Source organism: Maniola hyperantus, chromosome 6, assembly GCF_902806685.2.
Source record: "Maniola hyperantus chromosome 6, iAphHyp1.2, whole genome shotgun sequence".
Lineage (NCBI taxonomy): Eukaryota > Metazoa > Arthropoda > Insecta > Lepidoptera > Nymphalidae > Maniola > Maniola hyperantus.
In genome coordinates this window covers 9,838,929-9,858,023 of record NC_048541.1, presented here as the reverse complement: position 1 = coordinate 9,858,023, position 19,095 = coordinate 9,838,929, and the positions used below count along the sequence as shown (strand labels likewise).

The window sequence follows — 19,095 nt, the reverse complement described above, 5'->3', positions numbered from 1 at the left end:
AGCTCGGTCTCTCTCGGTCGTTGAGATAAACAAAACTTCATAAGGGCATGAGTGACAGAGACAACGCTCTGCAAACCTGAAATGTCATTCTAAAGGCCGATGTTCATCACTTTTGGCCGCGTACTGTACTAACCTGTGTAATAATAATAACCAATTGTAACCAGTTGGTAATTTTTAAGGTTTTTGCAGATGAAAATTCAGTAAAAATACAGCAATCTATATCTTAATGCTTTTATAAATAAAGCTATTATAAACATTACTTATATTATGATACATTTGAGATCACTTCTAGAATATTATTTAGTTTGTGTATTTACTAACAGTTTTTCCGTTACTTTTTGTTTCACAGGTAATAACGGTATCACATCATCTGCTTCTTTCATTTGAGATGTAGGAATCTGTAAAAAATATAGCATATATTCGAATAAGTTCCATAATATTTCAACAATCTCCCGAGTATTATCGTGTCACTATAACTTACATTTATGTCCTGTGCTTTCGCCTCCTTGGTTGAATATTCTCGGAGAACATAGTCTGTGTTGAGCATATGAAACATTCGGGTCTCGTGTGAGCGCACCATCACGTCATCAACTCTTAGGAAGTATCTTTGTAACACATACCAGTATGACGGCATTACTCTCTGAAAATCTAGCACAATTTAGTAACACACTGACTCATAATAGATTTTTGGGAAATCTGCCGTCCTTTTTTAAAAATTAAGTAACTGCAAAAATTAATAAAATTATTGAGCCATTATTATCACCAAAAACGAAAGTATTTTCAAAATTGATCTTCCTAAGATATAATGCTTTTAATTAAATTAGTTTAAGTATGAGGTCGCTATTCTAGCGATAAGGCCGCCTATTGTACAAGCATCTTTGTTATAATATATCTCTTTATGTAAATTTGAGACATCAGTTTTTCTAAATTCCCATGTTTTTGGATGCCTTAAAAACTACTTAAATGTCTCAAAGTATGTAAAACTTTTTTTTTATTTTCTAATTTGCCACCTAAAAGTGACCACCTGGGTCGCGTTTTTCGTTCAGATGTAGCGAAACCCTAAAAATACCTACAGGATACCCAGTACAAAAGCAGTCCAACAAGTTATGAAAATATTAGGTAAGAAACATAATATTCCATGAACATGCCTCCCAAAATCACAGACAGTGAGACATTCCAAGATCAACTTTTTTTAATAAACTGCTTTGCTAGATGAAAGATGCGACTGAAATGCGAATATTGAGATGGATGTGTGGTGTGACAAGGATGGATAAGATAAGGAATGAATATATAAGGGGAAATTTAAAAGTAGCACCAGTGGTAGAAAAGAGGAGGTGTAATAGCCTGGCATGGTATGGGCATATAATGCGGAGGGAAGAAAGCCGTGTCAATAGAAGAATGTTAAGTATGCATGTGGAAGGAAAAAGAGGAGAGGATGACCAAAGAATAGGTGGAAGGATTGCGTGAACGAGGATATGCGTGTAAAAGGGGTGGATAATGCCCCGGGGTGAGTGGAAGAAAAAGACATGTTGTGCCGACCCCACGTAGTTTAGGATAAGGTACAGAAGAACCGACAGTCCTCTGTGCAGGGCCTGCATGGAGGTCGATGAAACACCGACGCACGTGCTCCTGGAGTGCACGGACGTAGCAGATCAACGCGAGCGCCATTTAGGTTCTCCGACCTCACTCCATGAAGCCCTCGGCAACCTGGGCGGTCTATTTGGCTTCTGGAGTGTGCTTGGATGGCTGTAGTGAAGACTTCGGCGGGGAGGGCCGATGCACGCACAACAGACGGAAACGTTTAAGTGCAGAAACCAGCCCAGAGTGAAGAAAGAAAGAAAAGGTACAGAAGAAGAAGAAGCTTTGCTACTTACGATTTTAACAGATAGCTTGGAAATCCCATGATCATGAAGTTCATCTTCAAACAGAGTAAGATCATGGTAAAACAGGATTTGGTCTTTACGTTTTAAAATATCAAAGTCTATAGTCTCATTGGTTGGTACCACAGTTATGTTGTTTGACAGTGTGCCTTTGTAGTCTGTAGAAAATGTCCAATCAAATGGCTTCTTAGGTTTCTCTGCATCAGGCCTTGAAATATACAAAACAATTCATCAAACTATGCAATAGTTCCTATGTTTTATGCTAAATCATGCCATGACTTCGGCCATGTGGATTTAGATCTTTCAATGATCCTGTGGGAAATCTTTAATTTTCTGGGATAAAAAGTAGCCTATGTCTATCTCCAGGATGCAAGCTATCTCTGTACCAAATATGTCCATATTTGGGACACAAGCCTTTCGTCAAAATTGGTTAAGTGGGTTGGTTGGCCATGAAAACAGCAGAGACACAGACACACTTTTGCATTTATAATTATTTAAAGTATAGATAACTGGATTGATAAGTTGATTGAATTGAGAGTTTCAGTGTAGTAAGTATTGCTATCTTCTTCTTGCTTGATTTCTACTTTATAGCTTTTTGTAGAATGTTTATGCCGCCATTTTTTATGTAATATCAAGTGTCAAAAAGTATCCCTAGACTTAAAAATTTGTATGAGAGTTCTGTGTAATGTTCTCAAAGGTGTGCGAAGTCATTTGGCTAGTGTGGTGGACTACGGCCAAAGCCTCATTCTGAGCAGAGACCCGAGCCCAGTAGTAAGCCGGCGATGGGTTGATAATAATGATAATGAAATGTAATGTATCACTTTTGCTCTTGTACTTGTACAATACTATAAAAGTTGAATCATATTAAGATACCAAACATCAATATTGTTGACATACTATAGACTACAAAGTGAATATACAACAACTTTTCTGGTGGGAGGCTTCGGCCGTTACCTCCCTACCGGCAAAACTGTGCCACCAAGCGATTTAGTGTTCTAGTGATGCTGTGTAGAAACCAAAGAGGCATGGGTTTAGTAAAAACTGCCACACCCCTTCTAGATTAGCCCACTTCCGTCTTAGACAGCATTTACCACCAGGTGAGAATGCAGTCGAGGGCTAACTTGTATCTGAATAAAAATAAAGTTTTCTTGGCACTAGTTACGGTTGACTATTTTGCAGGAAATGACCACTAGTATATGGCACCTCTCTTATAGCATAGTAGAGAAGAGATATAGGGAAAGTATTAATAACAATATTTTTTTATCTTACCGAGATTCCTGCCAGGCTTCAGCACAAGACACTTCTATAGCCTCTAACCTACTGGACACTCTGCGTAATGCATCCAATGGATTAAACTGTATCTCAGCACCACTAGTGTGCCCCAGTCTTAGTACATTTTTAGGAAACACCATGTCAGGAAAATGTGGTATACCTAATTCTTTACAGTATCTGAAAAAGAGTAAACTGTATCTCTTGGTTATGATCTATACTCTATACAGTTGCTGGCGACTTATTCTACCCAGAGGATTAGGATAGAACTTAGTGAGGTTTACAAACATAAGACTTTGATTTAACTTTACAAACACTCATTTTAAAAACTGTAACTGCCCGGGGTAGGTTTTTGTCAAATTGTTTTAACTCATGCCTCCTCAGTTTACACTCTATAAGATATACATCTACCAAATTTTAATATTTTATAGTTAAGCTTTAAAAATTCTAAGACTAAATTTAAGTCAGTAAGTGCTATTTAGTTGTACTATTTTTACTGCCTACATCAAAAGGTAATCTAAAGCAAGATTCAGAACTTCATACTTACAAACAAAATTGACAGAACTGATCATCATCTCGTTCACAAACAACTTTTGTAGAACAAACACTGGGTAATATACAACTTATATCATACGAAATGTGCCATGGGCCGAATTCTATGGAATTTGAATTCGTGGTGTAGCGACCCGAATCAATACGGTTTCCCTGTAGACAAAGAAGATATAAGTACTGCGTTCTAGCAAAGTAAGCAAAGTGCAGAAATTAAACTTACAACAGAAACAGCCTGATTACCTACCTCAGCAACAAACATATTATTTTCTTTTTTTTGGCAATGGTTTACGTTATGAAGAATAACTTATAAAATACATAAAATTGGTTCAATTAAAGTATGCTGTCCTTTCAGTTTTCTGCAAAATTATATATTAAAATAATGGAAACTTGAAAACAAAAAATGCATTTGGTTGGATTTAGATTTTGGGATTCGAAACAAATAATTCAATTCAATTCCCAATTATTTGCTTTTGACGCCGCATCAAACATAAAACTGTCAGTGTCAACTGTCAAATAAACGTAACATGTAACATACATGTCTGTCTCAATTTTTTTTTAAATTTAAATTATTTGTATTTAAATTATTTAAATAAACTATTAATAAACTTAAATCTAAAAAAAACAACATTAAATTAAAACTAAAATAAATTAAATTAAATCTAAAACCTCATCGAGACCACCGCAGCGAGGCATTGTACCCAAGATGCTGGCAATTCTTTGACCAAGGTAGCTGCCAGCTCTCGGGTCCCCGGTTGACTCGATAACTCTTTTCGCAATTTCTTCAAAAAGAGCTTGAGCCCCCGGGCCCCACGGCCCCAAGGTCTCCACACCAAAAGGCACGAATACGAAGCTCCCATCGAGGTTTTCATATTTGCGCCTCTTGGCCTGTTCGGCGCTGATGGCCGCTGCACCCGCCATAGAGGAGGTCGCCTGAATGTGGGATGCAGCTAAAGTGTCTACACAAGTTGCATCCCAAACAAGCGACCTGCCCATCTTCCACGGTACGAGCGTCATACCATCAGGTCTCTTGCCATCGCTACGTGCCAAACCAATAGGTTCTAGTACAGCTGGCACATGGGCGGTGGCAAGGGACCTCCGGGTGATGTCGTTAAGGGTACTATGGCGGGAGAAGCGTCCAGCGCTTCTCGAACAGGAGAGCCCATGGTGGCCGAAGGCGTCAACGCAGTCACCGCAGTGGCAACGGTGAGGCTGGTTTATTGTGGCGCCAAGCCTAAGACCAATGAGAACAGAAAGTGTCGTATGGTCTAACATAGTGCCCAGGTTGGCAGAGGGAAGAGCATGTAGCCAGTAGCCGGACTCTTTTGCAGAGACAGCGAGAAGACGAGCACGGTCTTTTTTAGAATTTGCGTTTGCTAGTAAAGTGTCAAATGTCGTTTTGCAAATAATGTCGTCCCACTGTCTCTGGGAAGAAAAAGAAACCGGCACTTGGCTGGGACTATGCATGGACCATTCATTTCTTGCCTCTGTTAAGCCAGACACCTCTATGGAACCCAAAGAATTGGATATAATCTTGCCATAGAGAGTGTGTGTACTGTAAACAGAGGAAAGAATTGCTGGCAGCGAAACACTAGAAATTTTGCGAATTCCCAGACCTCCATACCTGATTGGAAGAGAAGCCTGGGACCATGCTTGATTACTTATTGGACAATTTAGAATACTAGTGAGAATATTTTTAACAAAAGCATCCAAATTGTCCAATAGAGTATTAAATTTCCAAAGTGGAGAACATCTTAGATAGTACGTAAATTTTGGAACAAATTAACAAAACCGCAATATTGTGAGAGCCATATGTAGATTAATTTCACACAGAAGACGGTGGGAGTTACTACTAAATTTTGAAATAGTATATTCAACAAATAGAGGAACTGATGCATCTAGTACGGGAGCCCCTAGGAGACGAAGTGACTCATCATTTAAAATTTTAATACCAGGAGCCAACATATTGAATTTCTCTAAAATATCTAATTTAGAATCAGCCGAAAACGAATTTGGAACATATACTTCGCATTTATCAAAGTATCTGTCTCAATTGTCTATGAAATTCACAGACTGCAAATCTGTGCTGCAAGTTTATCGACTATTTAATAAACAAGTAGACGCTGCTCAACTAATCAGTGATTGCGATTGTGACATTGTCACGAATCCTAGTAGAAAAGAAAAGAACAAACTCCTGTTTAGCGCTATCTCAACAGGCTCGTTTTTGACGTATAAGGGCACATTTATGTTTAATCTATAGCACATTTCTGGTTTCTGGGTTTCTCTGGGTATATCATCTATGGCTTGCTAATAGCTTTTATTTCTGGTCGGTGATGAATAGTCTATGAATTAATCAATATGGCCGACTTTTACCGGTCGGTTTATGTGTTTTCTTTTCTGATTTGAATTTTAGTCGTCCTAATAAGTGAAACAGTACTGACTGTAAATAAAAAGAAGAATACTATCTAGGATAATTCGTGATCGTTATTTAGTGCGTTTTAATTATGGAAGCACTTATTCCAGTTATTAACAAGCTTCAAGACGTTTTCAACACCGTAGGAGCTGATGCCATCCAATTACCTCAAATTGTTGTACTGGGGACTCAGGTTATTTCATTTTTCGTCTCGTCATTTTCATTCAGACATCTCAAAGTCCACCAATGTCCGTATTATTTTGTTCATGAATAACAAGGCGATTATGTAAAGATGTCAGAGATTCTTTGTCCTCATTCTGGTCTGTTGGACTTCCCTGTCGATGACCATTCATAGTTGAATGATGATTGATATGCAAAAGTGAGAATCTAAATATATAAAAGGTAAAGCCGACTGACTGACTGACTGACTGATCTATCAACGCAAAGCTCAAACTACTGGACGGATTGGGCTAAAATTTGACATGCAGATAGCTATTATGACGTAGGCATCCACTAAGGAAGTATTTTTAAAAATTCAATCCCTAAAGGGGTGAAATAGGGGGTTTAAATGTGTGTACTCCACGCGGACGAAGTCGCGAGCATAAGCTAGTATGAATTAAAATCACTTAAGAATTTTTGTATTATAGTAGAAGTATCAAATAAAACTAGTCTTTTCTATTATTTTGCTTGCTAAGCACTGCTTTATAAGTAAATCCTTAGGTCTATGATGTCACTGTCAAACTTAAATATTCATAAACCTATATTCTTGCAGAGTTCAGGCAAAAGTTCAGTAATAGAGAGCCTTGTTGGGCGTTCCTTCTTACCTCGGGGTCCAGGCATTGTTACACGCCGTCCACTCATCCTGCAACTGGTGTACAGTCCAAAAGACAGCAAAGAACATCGCTCAGCAGAAGAAGGTATCTTTGATCATCCACTCCTTTCTTTTCCATTTTAATATTTGGCTTATTCAGCTTTTTATCAGCAAGTTGACAAAAAAATTTCTTATTCACTACTTGATAGTGAATTATTACAATTTGTGGATTACAATAGAATTTTATCTGATAGGTGACATGTTTCTAATACTTACCTGCTTATATTGGGAAGTAGATTACATTGATTTAATGCCTAAAAGGTACATATGTGAATTCTAAAAAAATGTACATAATATGTATTTCTATATAATAAGTACATTATAGTTACAAGATTAGAGCCTCAATAGCTCAACGGGTAAAGGAGTGGACTGAAAACCAAACGGCGGGCAAAGTCAATGGTTCAAACCCCGCCCGTTGCACTATTGTCGTACCTACTCCTAGCACAAGCTTGACGCTTAGTTGGAGAGGAAAGGGGAATATTAGTCATTTAACATGGCTAATATTCTTTTTATAAAAAAAAAAGTCTAAAACTATTGGAAACAAACAATTATTCATTTAATAAATATAATAAGTAGTTATGTTTTTTGTTGCATCTCAAGAACTTGAACCATAGGTTATCTGTCTAGTATTCTTGAAACAATGACTACACCTTAACCCAGATATTTGAAACAATGATGATTCACAAGTGATTAGCAATGTTTACATTTTTTATTTTGAATGCAATTCTTTGTTATGCAGTTCTCAGTGATCCAATTTTCATTGTCATTCTTGCAAGCACAGCAATTGATCATAACAGCATTGTGTTATTGGTTAATGAGTGTTGATTGACTATTTGTACTAAGTAATTATTTTGTAATTTTTCTAATCATGTACCTATTTCATTTTATATTATTTTTTTTAATTTTTTTTTTATGATTATTCAGATACAAGTTAGCCCTTGACTGCAATCATTTTGTTCAATCAATTTTGTTCTAATAACAACAGTTTCTTTGTTTGTATACAAATGTTTCATTATTCATGCTTGTGAATGACTATTAATTAATGTAAACACATTAATTAATAGTCATTCTTCATTTTATACCAATTCATAAGACAGTTGCAAAATTGCTCACTTCAGGCTAGGGACTAACGTAGCAGAATGACAGGACTGCTATTATCTACACAGATAAGACTTCAAAGAATAAATTAGAAGCAATGACTGGCTATTATTAGTGATATAAAAACAATAAGCATATAGGTATTGAACTTATTATGCAATACTAGATGATGCCCGTGATTTTGTCTGTGTGGATTTAGCTTTTTAAAAAATTGGGAACTTTTTAACTTTATGAAATAAAATGTAGCAAAAATCACATTTATCCATTGCTCTGTTGCATCATGATAGAAGGACAAATAGTTTTACATTTATAATATTATATACATTTTGTCTTATATTCTACTAAATATGATGCCCATGACTTCGTCGCGTTGATATAGGTTTTTTAAACTCTTTGATTTGTCAGGATAAAATAGTAGCCTATGTCTGTCCCAAGGTGCAAGCTATCTCTGTACTTAATTTTGTCCAAATCGTTTTAATGGTTTTGCCGTAAAAAGCTAGCAGACGGACATACTTATGCATTGGTAATATTAGTATGGAATTATGGATTATTATGCTCCCATTAAATTGTGTCTGAAACTGTATGTAGGATTCTATTAGTAAAGCCATGGTATGTTCTAGAATACATACAGACTACAGTGTCAAAAGCTCAGCACACTAAAATATAACAGTAAATAAAATAAAAAATTACATTGCTATTTATTTTTGTGTTTATGTATATTGTATAAGTATATTATTTTAATCACTTCAGTATATAGAAACCAGGAAACAGGAAGTGTATCATGGAATCCATTAGTCCAACTTTTACCCAAAGGTTTGTATTGCATTAAAATGGACAATTTAGTTCCATCCATGATACTGCTGATTTATTTAGTTTAGGTCATGCATAAAAAAGCACATAATACTTGTTTGTATTACTTTAAAAAACTGTATAGTCTGTACAAAATGACTCCTCACGCGCCATTTTAACTCTTTGGGTCAACTGTCATGTCAAAAGTACGGTTCACGTATTATGACGTAGACATCCGTTAAGAAAGGATTTTTGCAAATACAACTCCTAAGGGGGGTCGAAATTATTGAACATTATATCATTATAGTATAATTGTAACAATATTATGAGGAAAAAGCAACTAGTCCATGTACCTGTAGTGTCAACCTTATTATGTTATGTATATATCTATAGATACCTCCACTCTATTTCCTTTGTTTTAGGAACTGTAAGTTTGGAAGAATGGGCCAAATTTCTGCATACAAAGGAAAGGATCTATTCGAATTTCGACGAAATTCGGCAAGAGATAGAGAGGGAGACGGACCGTATGGCCGGCAGCAACAAGGGAATAAGCCCAGAAGCAATCAATCTCAAGATTTTTTCTACCAGGGTTGTCAATTTGACACTTGTAGACCTGCCTGGAATTACAAAGGTATTAATTTAACATGGATAAATCAAAGCAGGTTTTACTTTGTACAACAATGTAGGGACCATGTAAATAACATGTTCAAATTGCTATACATCCATAGTGTACTATAGTTGAGACATTATGAACGCGTGAACTGAGTCATAAATCATTTTTATCAGTATCTCAATTGTTCTGATTGGCTGAATTTGTGCGATTCTTGTTGCAACAATGCACTGTAGCCAATAGTGAGCGAGCGTTAACCAATCAGTGATGATTGCGATCGTGATATTGTAGCTGTCATTCTCCCGCAATCGCGCAGCTGATCGCGCTCGCACTTACAGGCCTTATGGAACTGGAGCCTGGTTAGCTAGCCTACCTATCCTACCTACCCTACCACATACCCTAGTTACCTGCGTCCGAACAACCCTATGATCGTTATGATTTATGGATCAGTTAGCACGTTCTTAATGGCTGTTGATAAATATAATATTATTAATGCGAAAGTGTGTGTCTGTCTGCTAGCGTTTCACGGCCCCATATATATAACTAATTTTGATGTTTGGTACAGAGATCGTCTACATCCCAGGCTACCACATAGGCTACTTTTTGGCCGGGAAATTCAAAGACTTTTAAGGCAATCTTTGCATGCTTCGAATTTTTTTCTATTTCTGTTTGTATTGTATTCTTCTGTGTGCATTAAAACAGCGGTGATTTTCTTTTTACAAAACTAAAAGTGACCTACTGACTTACGACATTTTTCTAGGTGCCTATAGGAGATCAACCAGAAGACATAGAGAACCAAATTAGGAATCTTATAATCAAATATATTGCCAACCCTAATTCAATAATACTGGCAGTCACTGCGGCTAACACAGACATGGCCACCAGTGAAGCCATCAAAATGGCCAAGGAGGTTGATCCTGATGGAAGGAGAACATTGGCTGTGGTTACCAAGCTTGATCTCATGGATGCTGGTAAGTTTTTTTTAATTTATATGACCTATACTAAAATGTAGCTTAAGTTTTCATATTGTGAGTTACACCTTTACAGATATAGGTATACAATGGTCATTCCCTGGCACTTGATTAAATTTTATTCAGTTATAGGTGTGCCAAAATTTTAATTCTATCTGTAACAAAACATCGCTAACAATTTTATAATATAGTTCGTAAATTAATTCAAGTAAAGGTTGAAGTCGATTTTTAAAATCGACGTCAACCGTAAACCGCGTCTTCGTCCGCGTGGATTTAGGTTTTTTAATCCCGTGGGAACTCTTTGATTTTCCGGAAAAAAAGTAGCTTATGTCCGTCCCCGGGATGTAAGCTAACTCTGTCTTACCAAATTTTATTAAAACGGTTGAACTGTTGGGCCGTGAAAAGCTTGCAGACAGACAAACAGACTCAGTTTCGCATTTATAACATTAGTATGGATTTGAAAAAGTTTTTTGTTTATTGGTCACAACTATACCGCAAAACACAATAATTTATTACACATCCGTTGACGCATGTATAGTCAACTCAGATAGCGAAACCATAAAGTTTATGCATTGTTTTACAAATAGAATACATGTTCGCAAGACATTGCATAAAATTATGGTACAATGGCTTAATACCTTAATACACATCTAAGCGGTTTCCTCGCGGCGTCATAGTGGTTCGCTAAATCGCGTGCTAACTAAAGCCACTGCCGAAGCCTCGCACCACGCCACACCAGAGATAATTTAAAAATCATATATTCCCAAATCAATTGTCGGGAATCGATCTCAAGATCTCCCTCTTACAAGGTTCTTTCTTCACTACTCCGCCAGGAAGATTTTCGTGTAGTAAGTAATCATTATTATAAACGGGTAACCCGTTCTTTTAGTAATGTGGAATGCATAAAAACACTTTACTTCGCGTATGTCCGGAGTATTCTAGAATATGCGTGTAATATCTGGTCGCCTCAATACATAATATATGCCCATAGGCTTGAAACCATACAGAGGCAGTTTCTTAAATACTTAGCTTTTAAAGACTTTAAAAAATTTAATAGTTATGAGGAAGCGTGTACTCACTACGGTATCGGCTCACTGGAACATAGAAGGGAACAATGTGATATGTTGTTACTGCAAGCAATTTTAACCGGCTCAATCGATTGTCCTAGCTTACTCTCAGCCTTTTCATTTAATGCTCAACCTTCAAGAACGCGTCACACGCGCCTTCTAAATGTTCCCAAATCTAACTCAAATTATGCGCGAAATTCTATAATTCCACGCTTGGTACGTACTTATAACAATCAGTTCGCTGAGTTTGACTTATTTTACCTATCAAACAATAAATTTAAAAAGGAATTAAGAAACTATCATCGTAAAACAAAAAAAAAGTAGCTAACATCTAAATATGCATGCAATCATACACTCCCATTTACACACACACACACATGCACACACGCTCACACATACTCATAAGCACACACTCACACACGCATACACACACACATACAATCATACACACACTGTTGTAATTTTATTTTATTATTGTATATACCTACATTTATTCTAACTCTATTCTGTTAAAATAGTTTAATTATAATTTTAAGTAATCTCTTTTGGCCTTCTGTTATACCTAGATTTAAATTTAAATAATAATTATGTATTTACGCTGTTGATTACTTTCAAATAAACAAAATAAAATAAAAATAAAATTATTATCAATCCATCACCGGTCTACTACTGAGCACGGGTCTCCTTTCAGAATGAAAAGGGGCTTAGGCCAAGTGTGGATTGGCAGGCCTCACACACCTTTGAGAACATTATGGAAAACTCTCAGGCAGGCAGGTTTCCACACCATGTTTTTCTTCACCGTTAAAGCAAGCTATATTTGATTTCTTAAAACGCACATAACTCCGAAAAGAGAGGTGAGTGCCTGGAATTGAACCCCCGACGACCCCCGAATGAGCCTCTAGACGTATTAACCATTAGGCTATCACAGCTTTAACCGTGTCATCATCATCATCATGATCAACCCATCACAGGCTCACTACAGAGCACAGGTCTCCTCTCAGAGTGAGAAGGGTTTTGGCCATAGTCTACCACGCTGGCCAAGTGCGGATTGGCAGACTTCACACACCTTTGAGAACATTATGGAGAACTCTCAGGCATGCAGGTTTCCTCACGATGTTTTCCTTCACCGTTAAAGCAAGTGATATTTTAATTACTTAAAAACGCACATAACTCCGAAAAGTTAGAGGTGCGTGCCCGGGATCGAACCTCCGATTGGAAGACGGACGTCCTAATCACAAGGCTATCACAGCTTTTTACTGTGTAGTAGGTAAAATTATAATTATGTAATGATAAAATTATATTTTAGGAACTGATGCAATCGACATTCTGTGTGGACGCGTGATCCCGGTCAAACTGGGAATCATTGGCGTCGTAAATCGGTCGCAGCAAGACATCATAGACAGAAAAACTATCACGGTAAAAAAATGGCGGATATTTTATCTATATTATAAAGAGTGATTATTATTTTTATTTTTAAACAACATGAAAAGCAGGTTTATATTTCGAAGATTACTTAAAAAGTAACTTTCTATTCTATTAAAAATAACGAAAAGGCACTAATAAAAATCATTAAAACAGAGAAAATAATGATTATCACGTTTTTGTAAAAAATGTGTGACAGTAGTATATCATTTTACAGCCAGCAAAAACTGAAATGATATCTGATATCAGCCAGTTTTAGTTACAGCCAGTTTTAGTTACAGCTCAGCGTCAATGATTACTGTGGTGAAGCTAAATTGTGGGACATTATGTCAATCATTTTATGAAATTCTATTAAAGAAAATTGCATGTGTATGCCATAAAACGTGTAAAAGTAAATATATAAAAAAGTTAGAAGATAACAGAATCGTCATTCAAAAAGAACATTTACGTTTTTAACTCTTAAAAAAGCCTAACGTTCAAAATCTAACATTATGCAAAAAATAGCGTCGCTATACAAAAGGTTCATTGCGTTGTTTCTTTAACGCGCGTTAGAAAAACGTACGTGTGGACAGGGGCTAATTGTAAAACACCAATCATAACTAACTGATTAGTTATGATTTATATGTTAAAGACAAATCTACAAAGAAAATATAAAACTTATTTATGAACATTTACTAGAAATGCCAGTTTTAATAACTATTTCCTTATAGGATGCCCTCAAAGATGAAGCTACGTACCTCCAAAGGAAGTATCCAACGATAGCGTCACGTAACGGCACACCTTACTTGGCGAAGACCCTAAACCGGCTTTTAATGCACCATATAAGGGACTGTCTGCCGGAACTAAAGGTAATTGACATTGGAATGTGTGTAACTAGTTAACTACTGTTTTTATTACTCTGTGACCATGAACTGTACTGTAAATATACATAAGTGGTAATTATCACTCCATTTTTCTGCACACGATAATTAAATCTACACACACACACACACTCACACACGCACACACAAACACATATACAATGCACGCCGGAACTTTGTCTAATGCAGATGTAACCACAAATTCACAGTTTTTGGATTCTTCCCCTTACTTGTGCTATAAGATATTGCTAGCTGCCAAATTTTATGATTAACGGGAAGTATCCTATAGATTTTGATTCCCATGATAGATGGACAGATTTTTTTTCCTGGAGATTCGGAACCCTAATTATAAAGAAATAGGGGGCCGTCAAAGTTGTCTCTTAATCCTAAATCTAAAATCTTAAAAATTGCGCTATTTAGGAATACGGAATTTTGGTAAATTATGTATTTCTATTATTATTATTATATAGTTCTTGCGTTTCACGAGGGCGAGTGGCTCATGCTTGTGTTTAAGTCGTATCGGTATAAAGTACACTACACCCTTAATTCAATTCAATTAATTATTATTCAATCTATTACAATCTATTACATATTATTACATATTAAATTACATATAAAATACAGATAAAAAAAAACAAGTAATAATTAAGTAGACCTAGGTCTAGTAGACGTATGAATGGGCAACCCCTGCACTAGTAAACACTGTATTACAGTGGGTTGCCTTCTCCATTTCTAAAAACTTGAATAAATGTTATTGCAATTTGGTGCGCTAAGGTCGGACATGTTATACCGGTGTCTATTACAAGTGATAGTGGTTTGCATGTATGCGAGTGCGTGTGTGCGTGTGTTAAGGTGTGTATTTGTGTGTGTTTGTGCGGTGCGTGTGTGTGTATGTGTGTATGTGTATTATTTGTTGTTTATATTAGCTAGTTTGTTTCAATCATATTATTTTAATCAGAAGATCCTCAGTTTCGTTATAATTTAGAGCATTGACATATTTTATTAATTGCGTTTTCAGTTTATTACTTGTAAAATCTTTTAGCATTATCTTTCTGCATATTGCATTGTATAGTTTAGGACCGAGATAATTTATGAATTTCTGAGCAAAGATTGTTTTAAGTTGAGGGATTTTGTATACTATATCTATTCTACGTTTTGTTCTAGAAACTGGTTGAATTTTTTGTTGTGTAATAATCGCATGTTTGATAAATAATTTACGTACTGTAAGCACCTCTAGTTCAGAATACAATAAGTGTGTTGGGTAACTATATTTTTTGAAAGTCATTACTTTAAGTACAGCGCGCTGCGCTCTTTCAATGGTTAATAAGGTGGTTTTGGATGTGCCTCCCCATGCTTTCATCCCATAAGTGATTATAGATTGACACAGAGCATAATAGGTGCTTAATAGTAATTTCGCTGAACAAACGTTCCTGAGTAATTTGAAAATATATATAAATTTTCTTACCCTGCTGCTTAATTTTTGTATGTGCTGTTTCCAATTGAGATTCTGATCATTTAATACACCAAGATATTTAATAACACTTGTCTTTTTAATACTATAGCATGAACAGCTATTTAATTGAGTACATGTATGGGCTTTAATACAAACTGAATTCTGCTCTGGTTGTATTTTATAAATTTGGTTTTGTCTAAATTCAGCGTGAGAAGGTTATGATCCAGCCAGGTAGTGACCATTTTAAGGCCTTGATTAGCTAAATCATTCGCTACTTGCCAAGACTTCGCACCAAAAAGCAGTACTGTGTCATCTGCAAAAGTAACTATCTTTCCACTTGTTAAGTTCATGCTACATAAATCGTTTATGTAAATCAGAAACAATGTTGGGCCAAGAACGCTTCCTTGTGGCACACCAAATTTAATCCATTCTTCCTGACTTGCATACTGACCTATTTTTACATGCTGCTGTCTATTAGAGAGATAGTCCTTTAATAGTTGCAATGACTGGCCACGTACACCAATATACTCAAGTTTCCTGATTAGAATTGGAACGGATACGGTATCAAAAGCCTTAGCTAGATCTAAATATACTCCAATAGTTTTCCTTCCCTCATCTAAGTTCTCTACTATGTAAGACGTTAATTCACGTATGGCATCGTCCGTTGATTTGTTTACCCTGAACCCGAATTGATTTGGGGAGAGTAGTTTATTAGACTCCAGGAATTGTTTTAGTCTGACGTTAATTACTCTTTCGATTACTTTTGCAAGAACGGACAAAAGCGAAATGGGTCTGTAATGCGATGGATGCGATGTAACCACAAGTAAAGTTCACTCGCCTTCGTGAATTGCAAGAACTGTACCATATACGTATTTAAACAACTAATACTGAAAACAACGAATCATAAAGTAGTTTGTAAGCTTTGCGTTCTTACGAGCGTGAATGCATGCGTACTATACGTACGTGCGTACGCGTGTGCGAGTGTGCGTATATGTACCCATACGTGCGTGTTTCTGTGCGGGTACCGTACGTACGTGCGTGCCAAATGTCACAATGTTAACTGTTGTGGATGAATTCATGTGACTGTCGACAGACGTCTGTCCGTCTGTTTTAAATTTCACATGCAATATTTCAGGTGCGCGTCAACGTAATGATATCACAGTTCCAATCATTACTCAATTCGTACGGCGAAGACGTATCGGACACGTCTCAGACGCTGCTACAAATCATCACGAAGTTCGCCAGCGCGTACTGCTCCACCATAGAAGGCACGTCGAGGAATATTGAAACCACAGAGTTGTGTGGCGGCGCTAGAATATGCTACATATTCCACGAAACCTTCGGACGGACATTGGACTCTATACATCCTTTAGTAGGTCAGTAGATTTGTCTTGTTTTCAAGTCGCTAATAAGCATAGACAATTGCGCACTTTTCTATTGTTTTATGGTCAGAGTAAATGACATAATTTATCTAAGAGAGAACCATTGTTACACTACTCATGCCTAACATAAGAGTTTGTAAGAAATCAACAGCTAAATAAGCTAAGATTTGTTTTTTTTATTCACAGACATAGGCACATGCTTCGCCACAGTAACACTTAATGTGAAGTAATGGTGTGGGCTAAGATGTGATGCGTTTGCCTAGAATTCTTTTTTTATTTAATGAAAAGTTAGACCTTGACTGCTATCTCACCTAGTGGTAAGGTGATGCAGTCTAAAGGTGCTGATAAACTTGAGCATTCACTTGTAACAGAACATCGAGCATTCGCCGTTTTTATTTTTGACAAACTGAACAACGAGCCGAGCCAAGCATAGAGCCAAATATTGCTACGAAAATTTTGAGCATTCTAGCGAATGCTCGTCTATTCTTCATTTAAATGTCAGACTGGACGGTCGCGTGTGCTCGCTAGAATGCTCACCAGAACGCGCTCGATAGAATGCTCGTTAAAATGAATGCTCATTAAATCTCAATATAAGATTGAAAAGGGTGGCTAACTTGCTTGGGGTTTTGCAGATTTACTGACACATTATACAAAACAGCAACATTGCTGTTTGACATAGTTTTTTGAACTATAAATGCTTTAAAATAATTGCGAATATCATTGTTCAGGTTTGACGCGCATGGATATTCTGACTGCAATAAGAAACGCGACCGGCCCAAGACCGGCGCTATTTGTTCCCGAGGTTTCATTTGAGCTGTTGGTCAAACGGCAGATCAGAAGACTGGAGGATCCTTCCTTACGCTGTGTGGAGCTGGTAAGAAAAATACTTGTCAAAACTGTAACAAATAATAAGGCGAATTCACACCTGGTCACGGGCACGCGTACGAATCGTGCACACAACGTGCATCATCCATACTAATATTATAAATGCGAAAGTGTGTCTGTCTGCTAGCTTTTCACGGCTCAACCTTTCAACCGATTTTGACGAAATTTGGTACAGAGGTAGCTTGCAACCCGAGGAAGGACATAGGCTATCTTTATCCCGGAAAATTCAAGAGTTCCCACAGTATTTATAAAAACCTAAATCCACGCGTACGAAGTCGCGGGCATCAGCTAGTAAGAACATAAAGTGAAAGTGTTCACGAGTGGTTCACGAGCGTGCACATGTTCGTGAGTTTTTGGGTACAAACATGATATACGCGTTCCTGGCCCAATGCGGATTGGCAGACTTCACATACCTTTGAAAGTATGAAGATGTCTCAGGTATGCAAGTTTCCTCACGATGTTTTCCTTCACCGTTAAAGCAAGTGATATTTAATTTTTTAACAACGCACATAACTCCGAAAAGTTAGAGGTGCGTGCTCAGGATCGAGCCCCCGACCTCTCGAAAAGAAGGCGGACGTCTTAACCACTAGGCTATCACCGCTTTTTATCATCCCTATCTGGTTGACATCCAATCTCAAGGAACTTTTATACTCAACATTTTATTATCCGAACTGCTAAGGGTGGAACGACTTAGGCATTCGTTATTGTTACAGGCCTATAGTCAGCGATCCCTGTTGCTGTGTCATCACTGTGTCATTGCAGGTTCACGAGGAGATGCAGCGCATCGTGCAGCACTGCGGCACGGAGGTGCAGCAGGAGATGCAGCGCTTCCCGCGCCTGCACCAGCGCATCGTGGACGTGGTCACGTTGCTGCTGCGCACGCGCCTGCCCGCCACTAACTCCATGGTAAGCCACACCACACCGCATATTTTTTTTAAAGAATATTCATGTCATGCTAATCAGGACTAATATTCCCCTTTCCCCTCCAACTAAGCGTAAAGCTTGTGCTAGGAGTAGGTACGACAATAGTGCAACGGGTGGGGTTTGAACCGCCGACCTTTCGGAATTCAGTCCGCTCCTCAACCGTTGAGCTATTGAGGCTTTGCGCAGTACTGCACCATGGGGGTGTAGCAGTCTTTGCAGCGCTTCCCGCACCAACTCTATGGTGAGTTGTTCTTTCTGGCTAAGTTTCCGCACTTAAACAGAGTTCTCCTCCCCGCCGGAGTCGTCACTTCCAATCCATTCCAACCATCCAATCGCTACAGAAGCCTAGTAGACTGCCTAGGTTCCCGAGGGCTTTACGGAAACGGCTTACGATCCAAGGTAGTTTTAGCATTGCTATTTTTTTTGTTGATGGGAGGGAAATCTTAGGAGTAAGAAAATCACTAAGAATTTAGGAATAATAAAATTATAAGAATGTGAGTGAAATCCTAATAAAGAATTGAGTTGTGCCGTGTGCGTCATTTTCGCCATAAACCACTGAGTCAAAAAAGATTCTAGTTTGACGCAAAAAAATCCATGCAGCGGATTTTTTTCATTCAACAGTAATTACTCTTTAATAATGCAAACTAATCCA

General features: G+C 37.4%; 2 protein-coding genes across 16 annotated transcripts in view; one reads left to right on the top strand and one right to left on the bottom strand.

Moving 5' to 3' along the window:
- Positions 1 to 215: 215 nt before the first annotated feature.
- On the bottom strand, positions 216 to 4,147 carry LOC117982915 (TIP41-like protein). Of its 2 annotated transcripts, none has more exons than XM_069499126.1 (6): positions 3,951 to 4,147; positions 3,697 to 3,856; positions 3,150 to 3,329; positions 1,875 to 2,088; positions 482 to 640; positions 216 to 398 (listed from the first exon to the last, which is right to left on the bottom strand). In XM_069499126.1, the coding sequence occupies exons 1-6, from the start codon at positions 3,958 to 3,960 to the stop codon at positions 297 to 299; spliced, it is 825 nt and encodes a 274-aa protein (XP_069355227.1). In that variant the 5' UTR covers positions 3,961 to 4,147; the 3' UTR covers positions 216 to 296. The 2 variants fall into 2 exon arrangements, with proteins under 2 accessions (XP_069355227.1, XP_034825252.1); XM_034969361.2 differs by having other exon boundaries at positions 3,697 to 3,854; positions 3,946 to 4,146.
- Positions 4,148 to 6,042: 1,895 nt separating this feature from the next.
- The window catches only part of Drp1 (dynamin related protein 1), a 29,197-nt gene continuing 16,144 nt past the window's right edge, over positions 6,043 to 19,095 (top strand). For 5 of the 14 annotated variants that reach the window (XM_034969347.2, XM_034969344.2, XM_069499104.1 and 2 more), the window contains exons 1-10: positions 6,043 to 6,304; positions 6,884 to 7,028; positions 8,831 to 8,893; positions 9,292 to 9,500; positions 10,240 to 10,450; positions 12,824 to 12,933; positions 13,650 to 13,787; positions 16,388 to 16,628; positions 17,363 to 17,508; positions 18,282 to 18,425. In XM_034969347.2, coding sequence (XP_034825238.1) covers positions 6,203 to 6,304; positions 6,884 to 7,028; positions 8,831 to 8,893; positions 9,292 to 9,500; positions 10,240 to 10,450; positions 12,824 to 12,933; positions 13,650 to 13,787; positions 16,388 to 16,628; positions 17,363 to 17,508; positions 18,282 to 18,425 — 1,509 coding nt within the window. In that variant the 5' untranslated portion in view covers positions 6,043 to 6,202. Of the gene's footprint in view, positions 6,305 to 6,361; positions 6,491 to 6,883; positions 7,029 to 8,830; positions 8,894 to 9,291; positions 9,501 to 10,239; positions 10,451 to 12,823; positions 12,934 to 13,649; positions 13,788 to 16,387; positions 16,629 to 17,362; positions 17,509 to 18,281; positions 18,426 to 19,095 lie in introns of those variants that run through there. The other 9 variants (XM_069499103.1, XM_069499107.1, XM_034969349.2 and 6 more) reach the window with 5 other exon arrangements.